General features: G+C 39.2%; 1 protein-coding gene across 1 annotated transcript in view; it reads left to right on the top strand.

Annotated features, from left to right (window-relative positions):
* osbpl6 (oxysterol binding protein-like 6) overlaps window positions 1–16,961 on the top strand; it is a 52,289-nt gene that overhangs the window by 16,831 nt on the left and 18,497 nt on the right. Inside the window, exons 2-9 of the mRNA XM_042336281.1 lie at window positions 5,598–5,847; window positions 9,008–9,130; window positions 10,179–10,232; window positions 11,878–11,991; window positions 12,084–12,254; window positions 13,331–13,463; window positions 13,936–14,039; window positions 15,997–16,089. Coding sequence (XP_042192215.1) covers window positions 5,722–5,847; window positions 9,008–9,130; window positions 10,179–10,232; window positions 11,878–11,991; window positions 12,084–12,254; window positions 13,331–13,463; window positions 13,936–14,039; window positions 15,997–16,089 — 918 coding nt within the window. The 5' untranslated portion in view covers window positions 5,598–5,721. The remainder of the gene's footprint in view (window positions 1–5,597; window positions 5,848–9,007; window positions 9,131–10,178; window positions 10,233–11,877; window positions 11,992–12,083; window positions 12,255–13,330; window positions 13,464–13,935; window positions 14,040–15,996; window positions 16,090–16,961) is intronic.

The following is a 16,961-nucleotide window of genomic DNA, read 5'->3' as shown; positions in this document are numbered from 1 at the left end:
CAGCCTAGTGATTTCAAGGTCTTGAACTGGGGCTAGAGCCACAACCTTCTGACTCCGACGTGAGAGAGCTACCAACTGAGCCAGGCTGAGTTGGTTATTATTATTTTTATATTGTATTATAAAAAGCTTATTTTCTTTATAAACTGCTCCCTGAGTCTTTGCACTGATCAACTTTCAAGAAGGAATGTTGTGTAAAGTTGTTTGAATTTTAATCTAAGGTTAAATCCACATCAATGCTCGTAATATTGTGGTGTTGTCTCTGGATTTTTTTTTCCTTCAAAATGGCATCAATATTTTGTACCTTTGCTGTGATATAATTGACATAATCGTAACAGGTTTGAAACCGTTGACCAATAAAATATTCAAGCTGATTGTAAGATCCGTAGGATTCAATACATCAGTCGTCACGATGGATTGAGGACAAATTGTGCTAGATATGCATTGAAAGCTGCAAAGCTACATTGGAATTAATAGAAGTTCTCAGAAATACTAGAAAGCTGAGCCTACCTTTAAGCCCTAAGATCTGACCCAAACTGGCAAGATCTGACGCAAGCCATAAATCTATGAAGATCAATATTACAATGTTTGAAGGACAATCTGCAATGTTAAATCTGAGCGCATAATATTATGGTTGAGTACTCTCAGTCTAATGTACCATGGTTTAATATCTAACAAAGTTGTACTGCTTTATGCTCATTCTCTACTTCAAACTAAGATTGAATGGTGCTGTTTACAGTCGTAAAAAANTTATTCTTGTCTGCATTGAAATATGCTTTGAAACTTGCAGAGATTATCTGCCACGTTAAGTGGCCTTATACAATTTAGAAATAGATTTTTATTTGCAGATAATTCACGAAGGTATTCTATGCGGTTAAGTTCACAAGTAAGTACATAAGTAAGGGTGCTCTGTTTGCATTTGAGGCTAAACCTTTTTTCTGTTTTGCTCTGTAGGAAAGGCAAAACAAGAGAAAAGAGGGGGAAAGAGTTACCTCATTTTTATTACAGCAGCTTACACTTTATAGGCTGAATGTGCTTGAAAGATTTCACAAACACAATAGGGATTCCTGAGTGAGAATTAATTTAATACTGTTGTCCAAAGGCATGGTCAGGAAGATACAATGTTAAGCATTGTCTATAAAGGCAATGTGAGAAGGAGCAAATAAGGGATTTTAGAATAAGTAGTAATTAAGAGGTGTAAATAATAATACTCATAAAAAATAATAATCCTTCCATTTGGTACAGCATCTTTCATGTCGGGAGGATGGCCCAAAGTGCTTTACAGGCTATATTGAAAGTGTACTGACTGTTTTGTGGGTGAATGCAGCAGCCAATTTGCATACGGAAACGTTAACTGCATACACTTTAGTGGATTCATTTAATTCTTCAATTTTGTGCATTAAACGTCCCTGAATGACCTGAAGATATATATTTTGTGGGTCATCTTTATAATAATAACCCTTGCATTTGATATAGAGTCTTATCACGTTATTGCGATGCTTGAAAGCACTTCACAGAATATATTGTAAAGTGGATTAACTGTATATTTTGTGGGCAAAATCTTTCAATCCCCTTCTTAGCTTCCTCCCCTCCCCCCCCATCTTAACTGTGCTCCCTCGCCAGTTGTGTGAAGCACTTTGAGACACCCTTCCAACGTGAAAAGCACTGTACAAATGTAAATTGTTGTACGTGTCCCGTTGCTTGCCGAGAACCTGGAACATTTGCATCTATCTTATCTATTTATCTATAAACCGATGCAGAATGCAGTGAAGGAAGTGCTGATACAGGGGGCGGCTCAACTATCGCCTAATGTGTGTCCCGATAATGATCAATGGCTAATCTTGGTGCGCGCTGCTGCTTCCGTTCACTTTGATCAAAGGCTTTTTTTTTTTTCGGTGCTGGTGCTGATGAGTGGAGAGAAACCTCTTGTGGTGCTGACATTGTGGAGAATCAGCCACGCAGCTTCCCAGGATTCAGAGCTGCCTCGTGAGCTCATCTATCTGGGAGCTCATTTGAATAGGATTACTGCAGGGGGCTGTGTCTTTAAAGGGCTGAGCGTACGTTTCATTTGAAGCTAAGGTACAATTCTAATGGACGGCTGTATATATGACTAAGCTTTTACATTGTGTTGCGTACTGCAGCATGTGTGAGTGAGCACACGACACGCAGTAATCCCATTAACCCCCTCACACCAGCATATTTTCTTCAAACCTAAATACTGGTGGCATTTAGGTTTGAGGATACTCTCGTGGACAGCATTAGCCTTTATTTCAATTCAAAGGTTTATTGGAGAATAAAACTTTGATACCCGGGTAGAATTCTGGGGTTACGCAGTTTAGCAAATTGAGGAATTAATGGTCGTCAGTGGAAAATAGTAATAATAGACCACTCGCTAACTCACTCCTGCACACAGAGCTTTATTATGAGATTACAGTTGGGTAAGTGAAAATGATTGACCTGAATTTATTTTATTCTGTTTAGTAAAATGATGGTCAATACAGGCCTGTGCGTCAAATGTGATTACAACAATTTTTGTCAACTGGGTCTGTTTCTGCAAAGTGTTTGCATGGGGACTTTCAAAAAAGCTTGTGTCTAAACCATAGCTTTCGCTCCGTAAATGAAACTGGTCACATCTCTGATTGAGAATTCACCTTGTGTCAGGACCACTGGATAGCTATCTCGAAGGTGATCATTTTCATTGTAATTACTCTGTAATTGCTAATAGTGTTAATGAGCCAGCTATCGATCATTCGTTTCATTTGCTTGGGAAAAATAAATTAAACGCAAATCAGCGCAATAAAATAAAATGGCTGAATCTTTAAAATCAGGCTACTGATTCAAAATTGGCAATTTTTGGATCAATCAAGGCTCGGGGTGAATGTTAGTTATCATCTGACCATGACACAGTGTCAAAAGACCATCCCCAAATTGGCAGGTTTCACCACAAAGGACAAACCACTACAGTAGATGTCCGATGGAGCACAGCACATTACTGACGGGTAATTGGAGTCTTTTGACTCAGTGGTTTTATCCATCCCTTTTGTTGATAGCTGCTTTTCTATGCTGACAGAGTATATGACGGATGAATAGAAGGCAAATTATAAAAGAAGGCTCTGATAGATTAAGATAGAAATGAACGGTGACCGTTGTCAATATCGTTTTTCACATGTTCAGCATTTCCCCAAAGCTGAAATAGGACCTTTTTCAGACCGCAGTATAGTACATTATAATATTGCATTTTGATGATAATGTTGTAAAGCTTATATCTTCTGGGATATCGCAAGCAGACAAATTGAACTAGGTGGATAGCTTGAACGATTACAGATCTTACCTTTCGTGTGTGGAATTGGGCACTTTAAGTGAAATCGGTATTTGTTTTTCTGTCCTATTTACAGATTGCTCCAGGCTGTGCCATCGTACACAATGTCATGTCAGCCTCCTCAGCTGTTTGTTCTGAGCACATCAGTTCTGCTCAGTATTGTTTACTAATACGATTACATCAGTACCATCTCTCCAATTGTGCCTGGCCACCTGCCTCATCCTTGTACGTCAAAGACGACAAGGTGCCCTTCTGTGACATTTCTGCAATCCCGTGCAAAAGATGGCCCATAAAATGCAAGTAGTCTTTCCTCCCCGCTCCGGTAGCTGAATGTTGAGCTAGAATTATTCTGACATATTTTTGATGGCCTCTCCCCTGCCATTGCAGCAGCTCAGGAAGATCCAAATGAATTTGCTGACGGACCCATTTAACTCCGAGTCTCTGAACTAAGGCTTGTGTTTGTCTCGCTGCTATGCATTAGAGTTAAATATTATAGAAATACTATTACTGTGGATTGGTGAGTCAGTAACAAAGGGCATCAATTGAAACTTATCACGAGAGGGGGAAAAAAGATATGAGGAGCTTACAAGAAATATTTTTATACAGAGGGTTGCTGGAATGTGCATTACCTTACTGCACATGGCTCTCGCAACTGAATCCATAACAGACGTTGATCTGTGAAAACAAATAATATTAAAGGATGTAGGACAGAGAGGGTTTAGAACAGATACCTCCAGTTGGGGAGCTACAGCCAGCATAGATATGATGGGTTGAATGGTCTCCTTCTGCAACTGTGAATCTTTTATGACTTATTAAAAGTGGTCAAGTACACTCCAGCAACCTTGGTGAATCCTTTTTGCCCGATAATAAAACTGCAGTGGAATTAGAGAGTTGGACGGATAACTAGGAATGTGCTTGGCTGCATCAGCATTTGGTTCGGCCTCTTAATGATGAACTACAGATGACTCAGCTTGTCCAGAGTTGCTGGAGGAGAGAGAGAGAGAGAGGTAACTGTATGGCAGCGCAGTTGTCTTTGGTGGTACAGTATTACATGCTACATTGGTGACCTCATGGAAAAGAAGGATCAGTAAGCAGTATATTCATTGCTCAGATGGTTCTGTGTCTGAGACGGAGCTGCTGAATGTCATCGCTGTAATTCTAGCTGCAGCAAATGGGTGTTAAAGAAGCCTACTGCTATGGCCCAAGTGCTGTATATTTTATGAAGGCCAAGGCACGTGGAACTACTCGGCCAAATGTGTTGCTCTCTTGATGATGAGAGTTTTTATTTCATCATGTAATTAATTTGAAAAGTGGTATCATGGTGTTGATAAACCCTCTTGAACGATGAAGGCCATGTTCTGTCCTGGAAGATTCTAAAACCTTAGTATGGTGTCAGCACAATGTTAGATTTCTGATCTTTCCAACACAACACTAACCGCTTCACTAATTCAGAAAGTGTGTGAGCAGTAATGAGCTTCAGTATTTAGAAATGTGAACCGCAGCGATAACTGGTCTCAAAGACCAGGAAAAGAACATGGAACTCAAGTCCATGCAGGTCTATGCTTTGGAAAAATAGCCACATTGTGGCTTTGGGTTTTAGCATTTAACAGCATTCGGATTTAGACGGATCAAATTTGACAAGTGAAGGAACTTGCAATGAATTTGTGACATGCTTAATTGAATCCTTTACTGTGACAGAGTGCCATGTTTTGATGGTTCAGGTGGAGATTAGAGATCTCATGTATGCAGAACTCTGAAATAGGATCGTAAGGTTGTGTATTGCTCATCACTCAATGAATGGGATTGGATAAAGAGTGGAAAATCTAAATCAGGCTTCTTGATCCAGATCCCTCAGCTACTGGAAGGAATATCACTTTGCTACTAGCGTTGTAAGCAGGGAATGTTTTTCTGTAATTACAATTTTGTCTGACAGAAAGTGAATGCAAATGCAGTTTAATAAGCTGTACATTCCAGCCAAAATTGATCTGGTCACTTATAACATACTGCACCATTGTTTGCACACCCATCACATATCTTGTAATAACTTACTGAAATAGTTGCAAAACAGTAGCAATGCATTCGTAATTGAATTTGACAGTATATTCAGATTTACTTCACTTGTCGATAAATCTCCCAAATTCTGATGTAAAATTGTGGCCTTGCGTATAATATGAAGACTAACTTCTGGGAAAGGACAAAATCTTAAATGAAAGTTACATATACGGTTGTATTGCATTTGTTTAATATATTTTGTTTTTTCAATCTTTGTTTCTACCTTCAGGTTTAGCTGGTCAACAAAGAGAGTACCTGCCTGGAGCAATGGAATAATGTCAATTAACTCAAAGAAGTCAAGTGGTACTTTCAGCAATTGAGTGTGGACCATTAGTGCAGTCGTTACCACATAGATGCAACCAGCAGCAGCAGCAGCCATGAGCGCTGAGGAGAAAACCATGTCACCTGCTCACAAAATGTCAACTCCCACTCATAGGAGTATATCTTCCTCCTCGTCATCTCAAAGAGAAACTAGACCGGTAAGGCAGCACACAAACTGCACTGATGACTGTATTCCTATTGATGCTTTGCATCTTTTAGATGATGTTTTCACCAATCATTCGTTAAAGGTGAAGGTCATTTAAGAGGAAGTTCACATTTTCTATTTACCTTTTCAGGTGAAATTCCACCCGGGTCTAGGTTTACTCTGTTAACTTTGGCAATTTGTTGAAATCAGTCTTAACTCTGAAGACAGTTTTCTGGAGAGCGTACAGAAACAGGGTTTACATTCAAAGCTGCATTTAAGAAGTCGCCAAAACTGGATATTCTGAAATGCTATATTAATGGAGTAAATCTAGAATTTCTTCCCCTTTTTAAAAAGAAACAACACCTGGTTTAAAAAACAGCTTACAAGGCACAGAGAGGATTATCAGTGGATGGATTTAGGTCTACATAAGATCTCTTGGATTGAAGAGGGTAATGTGAACTAGAGATGATTTTTGTTGAAATAGTGCCAAGAAAAAATATTTTCTGAAGATTGTACTGCATATTTAAAATAAAGTAATAATGGATGGTGTAATATAGTTTCACGCTGAGAGATCTCAGTTTGGTGCCTTTTTATTTAAAAAAAATGCTGTGCAGCTTGCAAAATGCAGTCTTGTTTTGCATTATGTTTTGTTAAATAAAATCTACTTGGTAAAGTTAGTTACATATAGCCATTCACGCCCTATAGATTTCCATGCAGCAGTAAACACTGCTGTAGAGCCAAAGCAAAATAAACTGAATTTCCAGGAATTGTCAGTGACTTTTTAGCAGGTCTTTCGTGAGCTGTGGGCTTTGTTTTCTCTTTGAGGGAATACTGTGCTTGAAATTTCCTTTGCATCTCAAATGAAAAGGATTTTTATCGATATGAATTGTGGTTGCAGAAAGGTTTCTCGAAATTGCAAAAGCTTACATCCGAGGATCCCCTTATCTAAGATTTGTTTCATATCTCCGTCTGACCATAAGTGCTTGATTCTAATTCGAGTGAGCCCAAAGTGGTGCAACGATATCGCAGGCTGGAGAAGTAACTCACAATGTAACAGAGCGCACAGAGCGGGTAGATTTCAAGCTCTCTCCACCCTGCTTGTAGCCAGGGTGTGCCAGCTTGTAATGGGTGGCAGAGGCAATATCAGATGGGGCAGTGACGGGCAAGACCCTATTGTGCGGCTGGCGGCTTGGTGATACAGAGGGATCTGAAAACGAGTCGAATGCTTTCTCTGTTAGTGGTAGAAGCTAGGTTTCCGCAGTTCATAGAAAGAACCGGTTCATAAAAACTTAAGACCGAATGAATGAAGAATTTTCCACAATTCTACACAATCTTAAAATGACCGAATGTTTTTTTTTTGGCTAAGACGACGTGCGAGTTTAGGCCTGTGCAGTCCTCACTGAAGGAACACCAGCGGAGACCAATGCTGAACATTGATGGAGATATGCAGTCTCTAGCTGTGGCAGGTTAGAGCAGGGATTGTCACGTATACATCTTCTTGACTGATCAAACAGTGTATTATTTCTATAAGGCAAAACATGTTGCTTGTGTCTACAGGAACCAGCCTTTTAAAAAGGAGAGGATGATGGATTTGGCAGATCTTTTAACGCCAGACAGACAGTTGATGGTCAGATCAGTTTGATTTCTTTAAGCCGGGACCACATTGAGGAGAGATAGGAGGATAAAGAAACCTTCAGCATCTTTACTGATAATCGTTACTGATAAAGTCAGGCGCCCTGCAGTGATGTGGATGGATGGTATTTTCACATTGTGATATAGAGAGTGGAAAGAATCCGAAGCTGACGTGATGAAAACAGAAAGAAACCGTTGAAACAAAACACGGGCAAATAAATAGGAAAGATTTAACAAAAATAAAGCGGAAAAATAAATAGTCGCTGATCGATCGTGGCTGTAATTTGAGATGGGTGAATGGGCAATTACAAGTGAGAGGTTAGCATTGCACAAATGTTGTCGTTTTATCTCTCTCAGATGCTACCTTGCATGGAGGGCGCCGTAATAAGCGCAAGTTGTTGTTGTTATTTTATCTTTCGGTTGTTGTAGCAGCTCAATGTAGATTAGCTTTGTAAGTAGATTAATTCCCTTATTTCCTCAACTGTTTGGAAACCTCGATCGTATGCTTTTTAATCTTTACCAGCCATAAAAACTCTTGTGTTCTAACTCCTAATGAAGTGATATAATGATTCTGAAAGAATGGAAACTGTGCCCTTGGTAAGAAGACTAGAAATGGAAGCAAAGAATACTTTTTTATTTATTAGCAGCAGAAAGCGGAAAAAAAAATGACGACTGCATTTCATAAGAAATACTAAATTGCATTCCTTAAATCAGTGAGAATTAAAGTTTTCACAGTTATCTCATTTTCTCATGGGGTGTAGTATCTGACGTAACTGATTTTGTTTGAAGGAGGATGTTTCTATCTTGGGAAGAGGAGGAAATGCTTATGTTATTTAACATTTATATTGCAGTGGCACATGTAGGTAGAGCAGAGATGATGTTTTCATTACCATGCAAAGGCAACATGTTGCACTTTGATAGACATTTGGAAAACCACCTTTACAATCAGTTGTAACAATCTCCTTTCATAAGTACTTTGTGTGTGTGTGTCTGTGAAATCATTGGCGCATTGACACGTGTGCAATGTGTGGGTGCCTTTGTTCAGAAAGCCCACTTATTGTGTCATGCAAAGTGGCACAAAAAGGGGTTGGATTACAAGTGATGACCTTAAATGTAATAACACTTATATATTGACTCAACGTTTAATTCACCCATCCAGAAAGGTTGTTGTTTTCCTTTGCATTATATATTTTCCTGATATCAACAGAGTATTGGGACCAATGGAATCGGAGCTTAGTCGATGTGTCCAGGGAGAGGAGAGGAGGGGAGAAAAGTGCAAGAAATTGACGCTAATGAAACGGCGAATATAATGTAATTAATTACTTGAAAGTTCCAATCTACTTAGGCTGTCACAAAGAGGCAGAAATTACTGACTCCTCTGTCCTCCTTCACTGTTCTTCCCCCCCGGTGTGGTTTCGCATTTTCTGAGTAATAACGTTGAAGATTGTGACAGTGTTCTGAACATAATGGAATGTCAATTACTTTGGAAATTCCCAGTGTTTTAAGACATTCCATGTTGATGCATTTTTCAATACTCGCAGGATGGTGACAGCTGGGAAATCATTGAAGGGTTGAAAATTGGCCAGACCAGCATCCAGAAACCAGAGAAACACGAAGGGTTCATGTTGAAAAAAAGGAAGTGGCCTCTAAAAGGTTGGCATAAGGTAAGCATCAGTGTTGCATGTTCTCTAGTCAGATCAGCATGTTGGTCATTAAGAACTGAGGTAACAAATTGTTCTTTTTGTACAAGCAGATTCTTGCCAGTAGGCTGAATGTTCCTACTTCCAACTCCCAATTAGAGCAACTTCACATGCGATATAATTGGCCTGTCATCTCACCAGATTCTTTTGTTTACAGCGAAAGATGTCTTAAAACATACTCGGCAAGTTAATTTGCGATTAAAAATGAACGTGGAAAGAAATTAGGTGCTCCATAAGCAACATTCTATATGATGTGCAGCTTTGTTGCAATAGTTTCCTGGAAATTGTGCTGTTTCACCCATAAAATTCACAGTCAATCCCCTTTACAAGATATTCTGTGAAGCGCTTTGAGACGTCTCAACGACGTGGTAGGGCGCTACATTAAATGCAAGGATGATTATTATTATTACTCGTGCCAAAGGTTATCTAAGCAGAATATGCACCTGTTCTCCAATGGCATTTACTTTAGACATGCTGCTCCTATGGTGATGTGTCTACATTATTGTGCCCCCACTGTAGTTATCAGTTTTTTGCTTTTTCTAAAAAAAAATCATGGGGGGAGTGGGGAAAGAAAAGATAACAAAGAAAGAAAGTGAGAATGACTGTGAACGAGACCAGAACAATGTTCATTTTTACTTAGGTCAGATGAATAGTTGGGTGAAATTAGTTCCAGAATTCAATTTGTAGAAACAATTTTTTTTTATTTCTTCTTTAAAGAAAAGAAGTATTGAGTTTTTGAACCACTTATACTACATTACAGATTGATTCGCCTCTGAATCGTCTGGAGATGATTTAGCGAGCGTACCTGGAAAGTGATTCAATAACCAACCATAAAGCTAAAACTCAATTGACCCTGAAATGGCAATATTAAAGGGACATAGATTATCAGTAATTCTTCCAGCACACATTTGTTCCTTTTCTTTCTTTGACTTTATAGACTTTCTTTGAGTTGGTTATTATACCTGTATCTACTTTACAAAATGTAGTTTAATCAAAATCTGTCTGTCTGCAGCGTTTCTTTGTGCTCGATAATGGAATCCTAAAGTACTCCAAGACCCCAAATGATGTGAGTAATAATGTAATGTGGTGAATTGCTCGCATTGATAATGTTTAATGATGTGGAAGTAGTACTGGGTTTTGCTTAGCAACTTTTTGAATTTATTTTATATATAGATATATAAAACTTAAAATGAAGACCAATTAATTTTAAAATACTACTTGGTAGGCTTAGAATATAGAACAAAATAAAATCGCATTATTTTTATGTGTGAGTATTGGGAAGGTTGTTCAAAAATTCTGCCTTGTTTTGGGAGTACCTTGACACACGGATTGGATTTTTAAAGAGGCTGTGGCTGGCAATGATGTGATGCACATTTTCGCTGACTATTCTTGGTTATTGATCTCAATGAAACGGCTTTGGAAAGCAGCAAGTGGTTTGTGTAAGCAAACGCTGTCCTGGCCAACAATCCACCTGATATAATTGGTCATTCATTTCGTGACTCTTTGTGGTATATTGCTGTCTGTAACTTGACTACCACGTTTGCTGACAGATACACAGTCACTTTGCAATAAAAACTATGAAGCACTTTGAGACTTTTTGACAGAGTGATATGCATTATACCAAATGGAAGTATTAGTATTATAAACAGAACCTAGTCACCTCTCCACAAAGGGGGAATGTATCCTCTGCTGTTCTCTCACCTCTGAGAAGATAGTAACAGTGCTTTTGGTAAAACAAATTAGAATAGGTCTTTGTTTCGCCCAAAAAATATGCAGTCAATTCACTTTACAATATATTCTGTGACAAGCTTTAAGACGTCTCGAAGATGTGATAAGGCGCTGTAGCAAATGCAAGGATTATTATTATTATAAAGTAATCACATGAAAGGGGAAAAAAATTACAAACTAAAAACTGTACAAAATTACAGATGTGCTGTAATAGTTATCTCCCCCCTTTTATTTTTGTGGATTAATCAAGAAATATGTTTGAGAATTTACAAGCAATAATTTGTTCGCAACAGATGAACAAAATCTATGATTTTCAGGATGTAGTTTAAAATTATGGTCCGTTTAAAAGTAATGAACCCTGAAATTGACAGTGAATGCCACTGTAAAACCCTTGCCAAAACCAAGATGACATCAGTACATTATACAAAAGAAGTATTAATAGCACTGAAGATGTTACATATACAAAAAAAGCATGAGTGGGAGAGTTATTTGCAACGCACAAAGTGATTCTGATGCAGTCTGACATTGTGAAAGCCTGACTGGTGTAATTTATAGAGGAACTTAATGTCAGCAATGTATTACTGTCATAATACTGCCCTGACTGGTGTTTAGTTTTATCTTCAGTGCTTTTTGGTCTTGTGCCATCTTTGGATCAAATCTTCTGACCTGTATTTCAATATACTGCGACTTTACTGTGCATCATGCATTTTTTCTTATGTTGGGACTCAAATACACATCTTACAGAGAGTTGTATTACGTGAAAGCACATAGACAATGTGGGGAAAAAAAGCTACTCAATCCAGCTAATCCACGGTCCATCTTGACAGGGTTTATGCGATGGTATACATTGTTATATTGTGTATTGCTTTGAAGATTTGGAGGTGTGGAGCAATATTAATGACAATTTGTTGGTTGTGTTCTTGCTGATGTTTCAAAGCCTCAGTTGATCTATTTTGCTATAGTTCATCATCTTCTGTACTCAGATTCAAAAAGGCAAACTTCATGGAAGCATCGATGTTGGTTTATCAGTCATGTCGATAAAAAAGAAAGCTCGGCGAATAGACCTCGACACAGAGGAACATATCTATCATCTTAAGGTAAGTTGACGTGACAAACAGAGAACTAGAATTTATCAAAGAAGATGTCTTCGAAGGCGTGGTTTTTTTTGCTGATACCATTTTGTGCGCAGGTCAAATCTCAGGATGTTTTTGACCCTTGGGTAACAAAGCTACGTCATCACAGATTGTACCGTCAGAACGAAATTGTGAGATCGCCGAGGGACGCCAGCTTTCACGTTTTCCCCACATCACCCAATGCAGATTCTCCAGCAGCTTCGAGTGCAAACGTATTAGATGTCAAGGTACGTGAACGGAACTGTTGATCTTGCTTTGCGAAACAATACCTGCAGCGGTTTGGTGTGAATTCTCCAGTGAAGCGGGAATACAGCCAACAACCATTTAAGTTAGTTTTACTATTATTATCTTGTTTTTACGTGTGCAGTGTGAGCAGAACATTGGCAGGTGAAACTAACCGGTTACTTACAAAATTGTTATTGGTTGGGTTGGAGTGGGGGGACGGGAGTGTTTAACATTGACCTGCTTTATGGAACTGCAGCAAATCCAGTGTTACCCTAAAAAAAATCTGCCTTAAACAAGAGTGTCCTGAGCAACTATAGTACGTGCTGTGCAGCAGTTATGTGTTTAGTTTACTTGGACTATTTTAGTGCTTAATTCACAGTTATGTAACTGATTTAAACCACAATAAGTTGTTGTTGAGCATTTAAATTCAATGATTGAGTACTTTATACCATTTGCTCCTGGCAGCTGTTGTGGTGTTGGCAGCTTGCACACACGTAGCAAAATAGCTGCCACAATTAAATTGAAGCTCAGCTCTTGCAATTGAATTTACATCAGTGCTACTGGATTATACCCAAGATAGTAGAAAGATAGTGAGATATCAATACACAAGTACATCATTACATCAGTTGCACATTAGTCATTCACACGTGGTTACAAACGTACGTCAAATAGAATTATTAGACGCATCGAACAATAATAATAATAATAATAATAATAATCCTTGCATTTGATATAGCGCTTTTCACGTCGGGAGGACGTCCCAAAGCGCTTCACAGAATATACTGTAAAGTGAATTGACTGTATATTTGTGGGCAATCTAACAACGTGGAAAATAATACACATTTTGCAATACTTGTGGAAACTGTTTATCATAGCTGTTTTAAATTAAGTATGTTGCGACATTTTGAGATTTGTTAAACCTTATGGAGGTACACAGTGGTGCAATAACCTTGTTTTTCGCTGGTAGCTTTGAATAAGTGGGGGCAAGTATTTCTCTTGAGAGGCAAAGTCTACAATCGGTCCTCAAATAATCAGTGATTATTTCCGCTTTGTTGTAATATCTCTGTTTTATCTCTAGCCCCAGCAGAACAATTTCACATTACAGGCCTCCATTCCGTGCAGCACTAGTCTACCTGTTTCCTACAGCAACAGCCAAACCAAAGTGGCAGCATGGTTACTGGACTCTGAGGAAATGGATAAGTGCGCCAAAGGTAGTCTTTAGTCTACTAATGTACTTCAGTAGCTTGGAATCAATGTTCATTGGAGTCATGGAGCTAACGTAGCACTGTACAAGTATTGCTTATACTTTTGCTCCTTACGATGTATAAGTCATATATCCTGACAAATAAAGTTTTAGGTGTACAGATTTTTGTTCGTTGTCTGTTAACAAAATTGTAACTTGTGCCCTTCAAGGTGCAGAACAATGTATGCGAGCACAGCTTTTCTTTAAAATATTTATTAAGTATTAATTATTATTATTCGCATTATTAAACATGTACAATATACAATGGAATTTGAATCAAGCTAAATTGAATATTGTACAATTTCAAATCTTTCGGTTTAAGATACTGTCCCAGCAACAGGGAAATGCACATAATGCTCATTGTGACTGAAGAAACCTTCGATGATTTTGATCTTGTAAAGGAAATGTGGAGTAATGTTATTACTCTGGATTTCTGACAGATCTCGCTCATTGCCAGTCAAGCCTAATTGAACTCAGCAAACTTCTACAAAATCTAGAAATCCTACAGAGGACACAGTCGGCTCCGAACTTCACCGATATGCAGGTAAAATATTAAGCCGTTTCATTACTGACTTGCGATATAAGAATATATGACTGCACCAAGAAAATATATAATAAACTTTGCATTTGATACAGCGTCTAACCATGTCTTTTAGACGTCTCAAAGCGCTTCACAGAATATACTGTAAAGAGAATTTACTGTATATTTTCTAGGAGAAAATGTAAAGAAACTCAATGCAATGTTCTATAAAATGTACGCAAACACGATTGTAACATCTGCAAGAAGCCTAATGCCCTGGGAAGTCTTTCCTACGTGAAGGGCGCTATACAATGGTTTCTTTGTTGTTAATGTGCCTTTTGAAATGATTTCTCAAAAAGGTTGTTTGCATCTATTTCCTATGCATAAATGTAATGGTATTTAATTTAACCAATGTTAAATTATCAACATCCTGGCATGTATTTTCAGTGTATCTAAGGTCCCGCCCTCCAGTGATTTACATTAGGTTATAATTTAAGTACTTGAGAGCACTTTTTTGCCCAGTAGTCCTATTGATGTGTCTTTAATTGTTTTTTTTCAGTAACATTACCCGAGTATTGGCTGCTCTGCACACTGGTGAAATAACCTTAAAATGGCACTATTGTCAGCCATTCTGCGCCCTGTGAAGTCCTAATAGATATTAGATTGCTAAATTTGAAACCACTAGATTCAAGTTCGCACCAGATCCATATGAAATTAAGCACATGAGTCAAAGCTTTACTGTTGTTTTGTTATACAGTGGTTCATAGCCCAAGTTTAGTCAAAGTTACTTTAGAATAGCCAGTGACCATAAACCCATTAACCTTGGTCCGTACCTTTGTCACCTCTCGGCTGGACTACTCTAACGCCCTCCTCGCCGGTCTCCCATCCACTACCATCCATAAAATCTAAATGATTCAAAACTCTGCCGCCCGCATTCTCACCCGCAGCAAACTCCGCTCCCCGATCACCCCAGTCCTTGCCAGACTGCACTGGCTGCCTGTCCCAGAGAGGATCGACTTCAAGATCCTCACCCTCGTATTCAAGTGCACTCCTCTGCACCCCCCGACCGCTCTGACCTCTCTCCTCACAACAGTACCCGTTGCCTTCGTTCCTCCGGGTCTGGCCTCCTCCTCGTCCCCTGAGTCTTCCGCTTCACCCTCGGAGGCCGTGCCTTCAGCCACTATTCCCCGAGGCACTGGTACTCCCTCCCTCACTCCCTTCGTCTTGCTCCCTCCCTTCCTATTTTCAGGTCTCTGCTGAAGGCCTTTCTTTTCAACCGCGCCTTTGGTCACCTTCCCCACCCCCCCCCCCAATCCCCCTCCCCCCGGCTCGGTCCCGGGATCCATTACCGTGAAGCGCTCTGAGAAGCCGTCCAGCGTGGAGGGCGCTATATAAATCCAAGTTGTTGTTGTTAACTCGTACCTTCTGGTCAGGAAGAGACCATGCTTACAATGGAAAACACATTAAACACTGGGGAATGGTAATCAAATTGAGGTGACCTCATAAAGCGCGAGAGCAAAGCTTGAATAATTTATAGCAATTATATGAAGGCTGAAATTAGATGATGGTTTTTAAATTATCCTCTCTTATCTGTTATTTAGAATAATGTTTGTGTGTGTGTGTATAAGAGATTGAGAGTGTGTGTGTAGGTGCATGCGTGCGTGTCGAATGGTCAGTTTCCGTGCTCGTATCACTCGCTACGTTAATACGCTCTATTTTGTGATACTTTAACACCGAAAATTTGAGCTTGAGATCATTGCGAGCGGTGTATTAAGAAATAATGGCTGCTCATTAACAGGAACTCTGCATTTCAGTATGTGTGGACCATTAATGTGTTTACTCATGCTTTTGCCACAATGTGCCCAAATTGCACACTTTCTCTTAAAAAAAAATTTAGCTTGTAGATTTCTTCGTGCATGTCTGCTTGTTAGCAAATGTAACGGCTTGTCTGTCTTCGGCTCTAACTGTCTGTGTAATATAGGCTAATTGTGTAGATATTGCAAAGAAAGACAAGCGTGCCAGCAGAAGATGGAGAACAAAAAGTGTCAGCAAAGATGGAAAAATGCAGCTTCAGGTACATGGTTCATCTTCATTGTGCTGTCAGCTTGTTAGACAAGACGTGGCAATGATTTATTTTGTTCCACAGGCTTCACTGTCTCTCATTTTTTGCTGTATTTTCATGAAATCGGTTTAGAAAATACTACTTGATGTGAAGATTTCTAGGTTTGTGAATTTGCACATTTACCCGGAAAAGTATAACTAAGGGGGAGGTTTAGACAGTATATGAACCTGTTATATAAAAATTATGAACCATGTTATATAAAAATTATTATCCCATCGCAATACAACATGAGGATCGGCTGATATACAGTCACTTGTATCGATTGTGCTGTGATGATAATATATGACGGTAAGACTGCATGACAGTGTTCATGCTCCATATCAAAGTCAACTTGTTCAAGTGAGTTCATCGAGCCACTATGAATTAATTCACCAATATTCCCCTCTTTGGATTCCCATCTATTTAGGTATAGGTCGATCTAATGGTCTCTCTTCATTTGTCAATGTTCTCCCTCTCCTGAACATACGCACTGACTCATCCTGGGAGTTGGTTTTGTGTCACGAGAACTGGTTGCCACCTATTACCTTGCGCCAAATGGCTTTCCTTTAGCCGAGACAGTAAACGGTGGCTGACAATATGACTGTGGAGGGCATCATAGCTGAGCTGTCCAGATTCCAGGCCATAATCCCCAGAGTCGAGGCATCCACCTGGCAAAGCTGGTGTATCTGCTGGTGTTTGAGACAAATTGTGGCTGCATGTGTGCCCAGAAGAATAAACTAATAAGTCTGGAATTGTTGGGCCAAGTCCCCAAGTTGTGGCATCTGGAGGAGGTGAGGAATTGTACTTGGCTTTATTGTGCTCGTCGTCTCCAAGAATGGTATGAG

The sequence above is a fragment of the Callorhinchus milii genome, unplaced genomic scaffold (assembly GCF_018977255.1).
Source record: "Callorhinchus milii isolate IMCB2004 unplaced genomic scaffold, IMCB_Cmil_1.0 Scaffold6, whole genome shotgun sequence".
Taxonomy (NCBI): domain Eukaryota; kingdom Metazoa; phylum Chordata; class Chondrichthyes; order Chimaeriformes; family Callorhinchidae; genus Callorhinchus; species Callorhinchus milii.
Note: the sequence above shows the minus strand (reverse complement) of the source record. Positions and strands in the feature narration are given on the sequence as shown.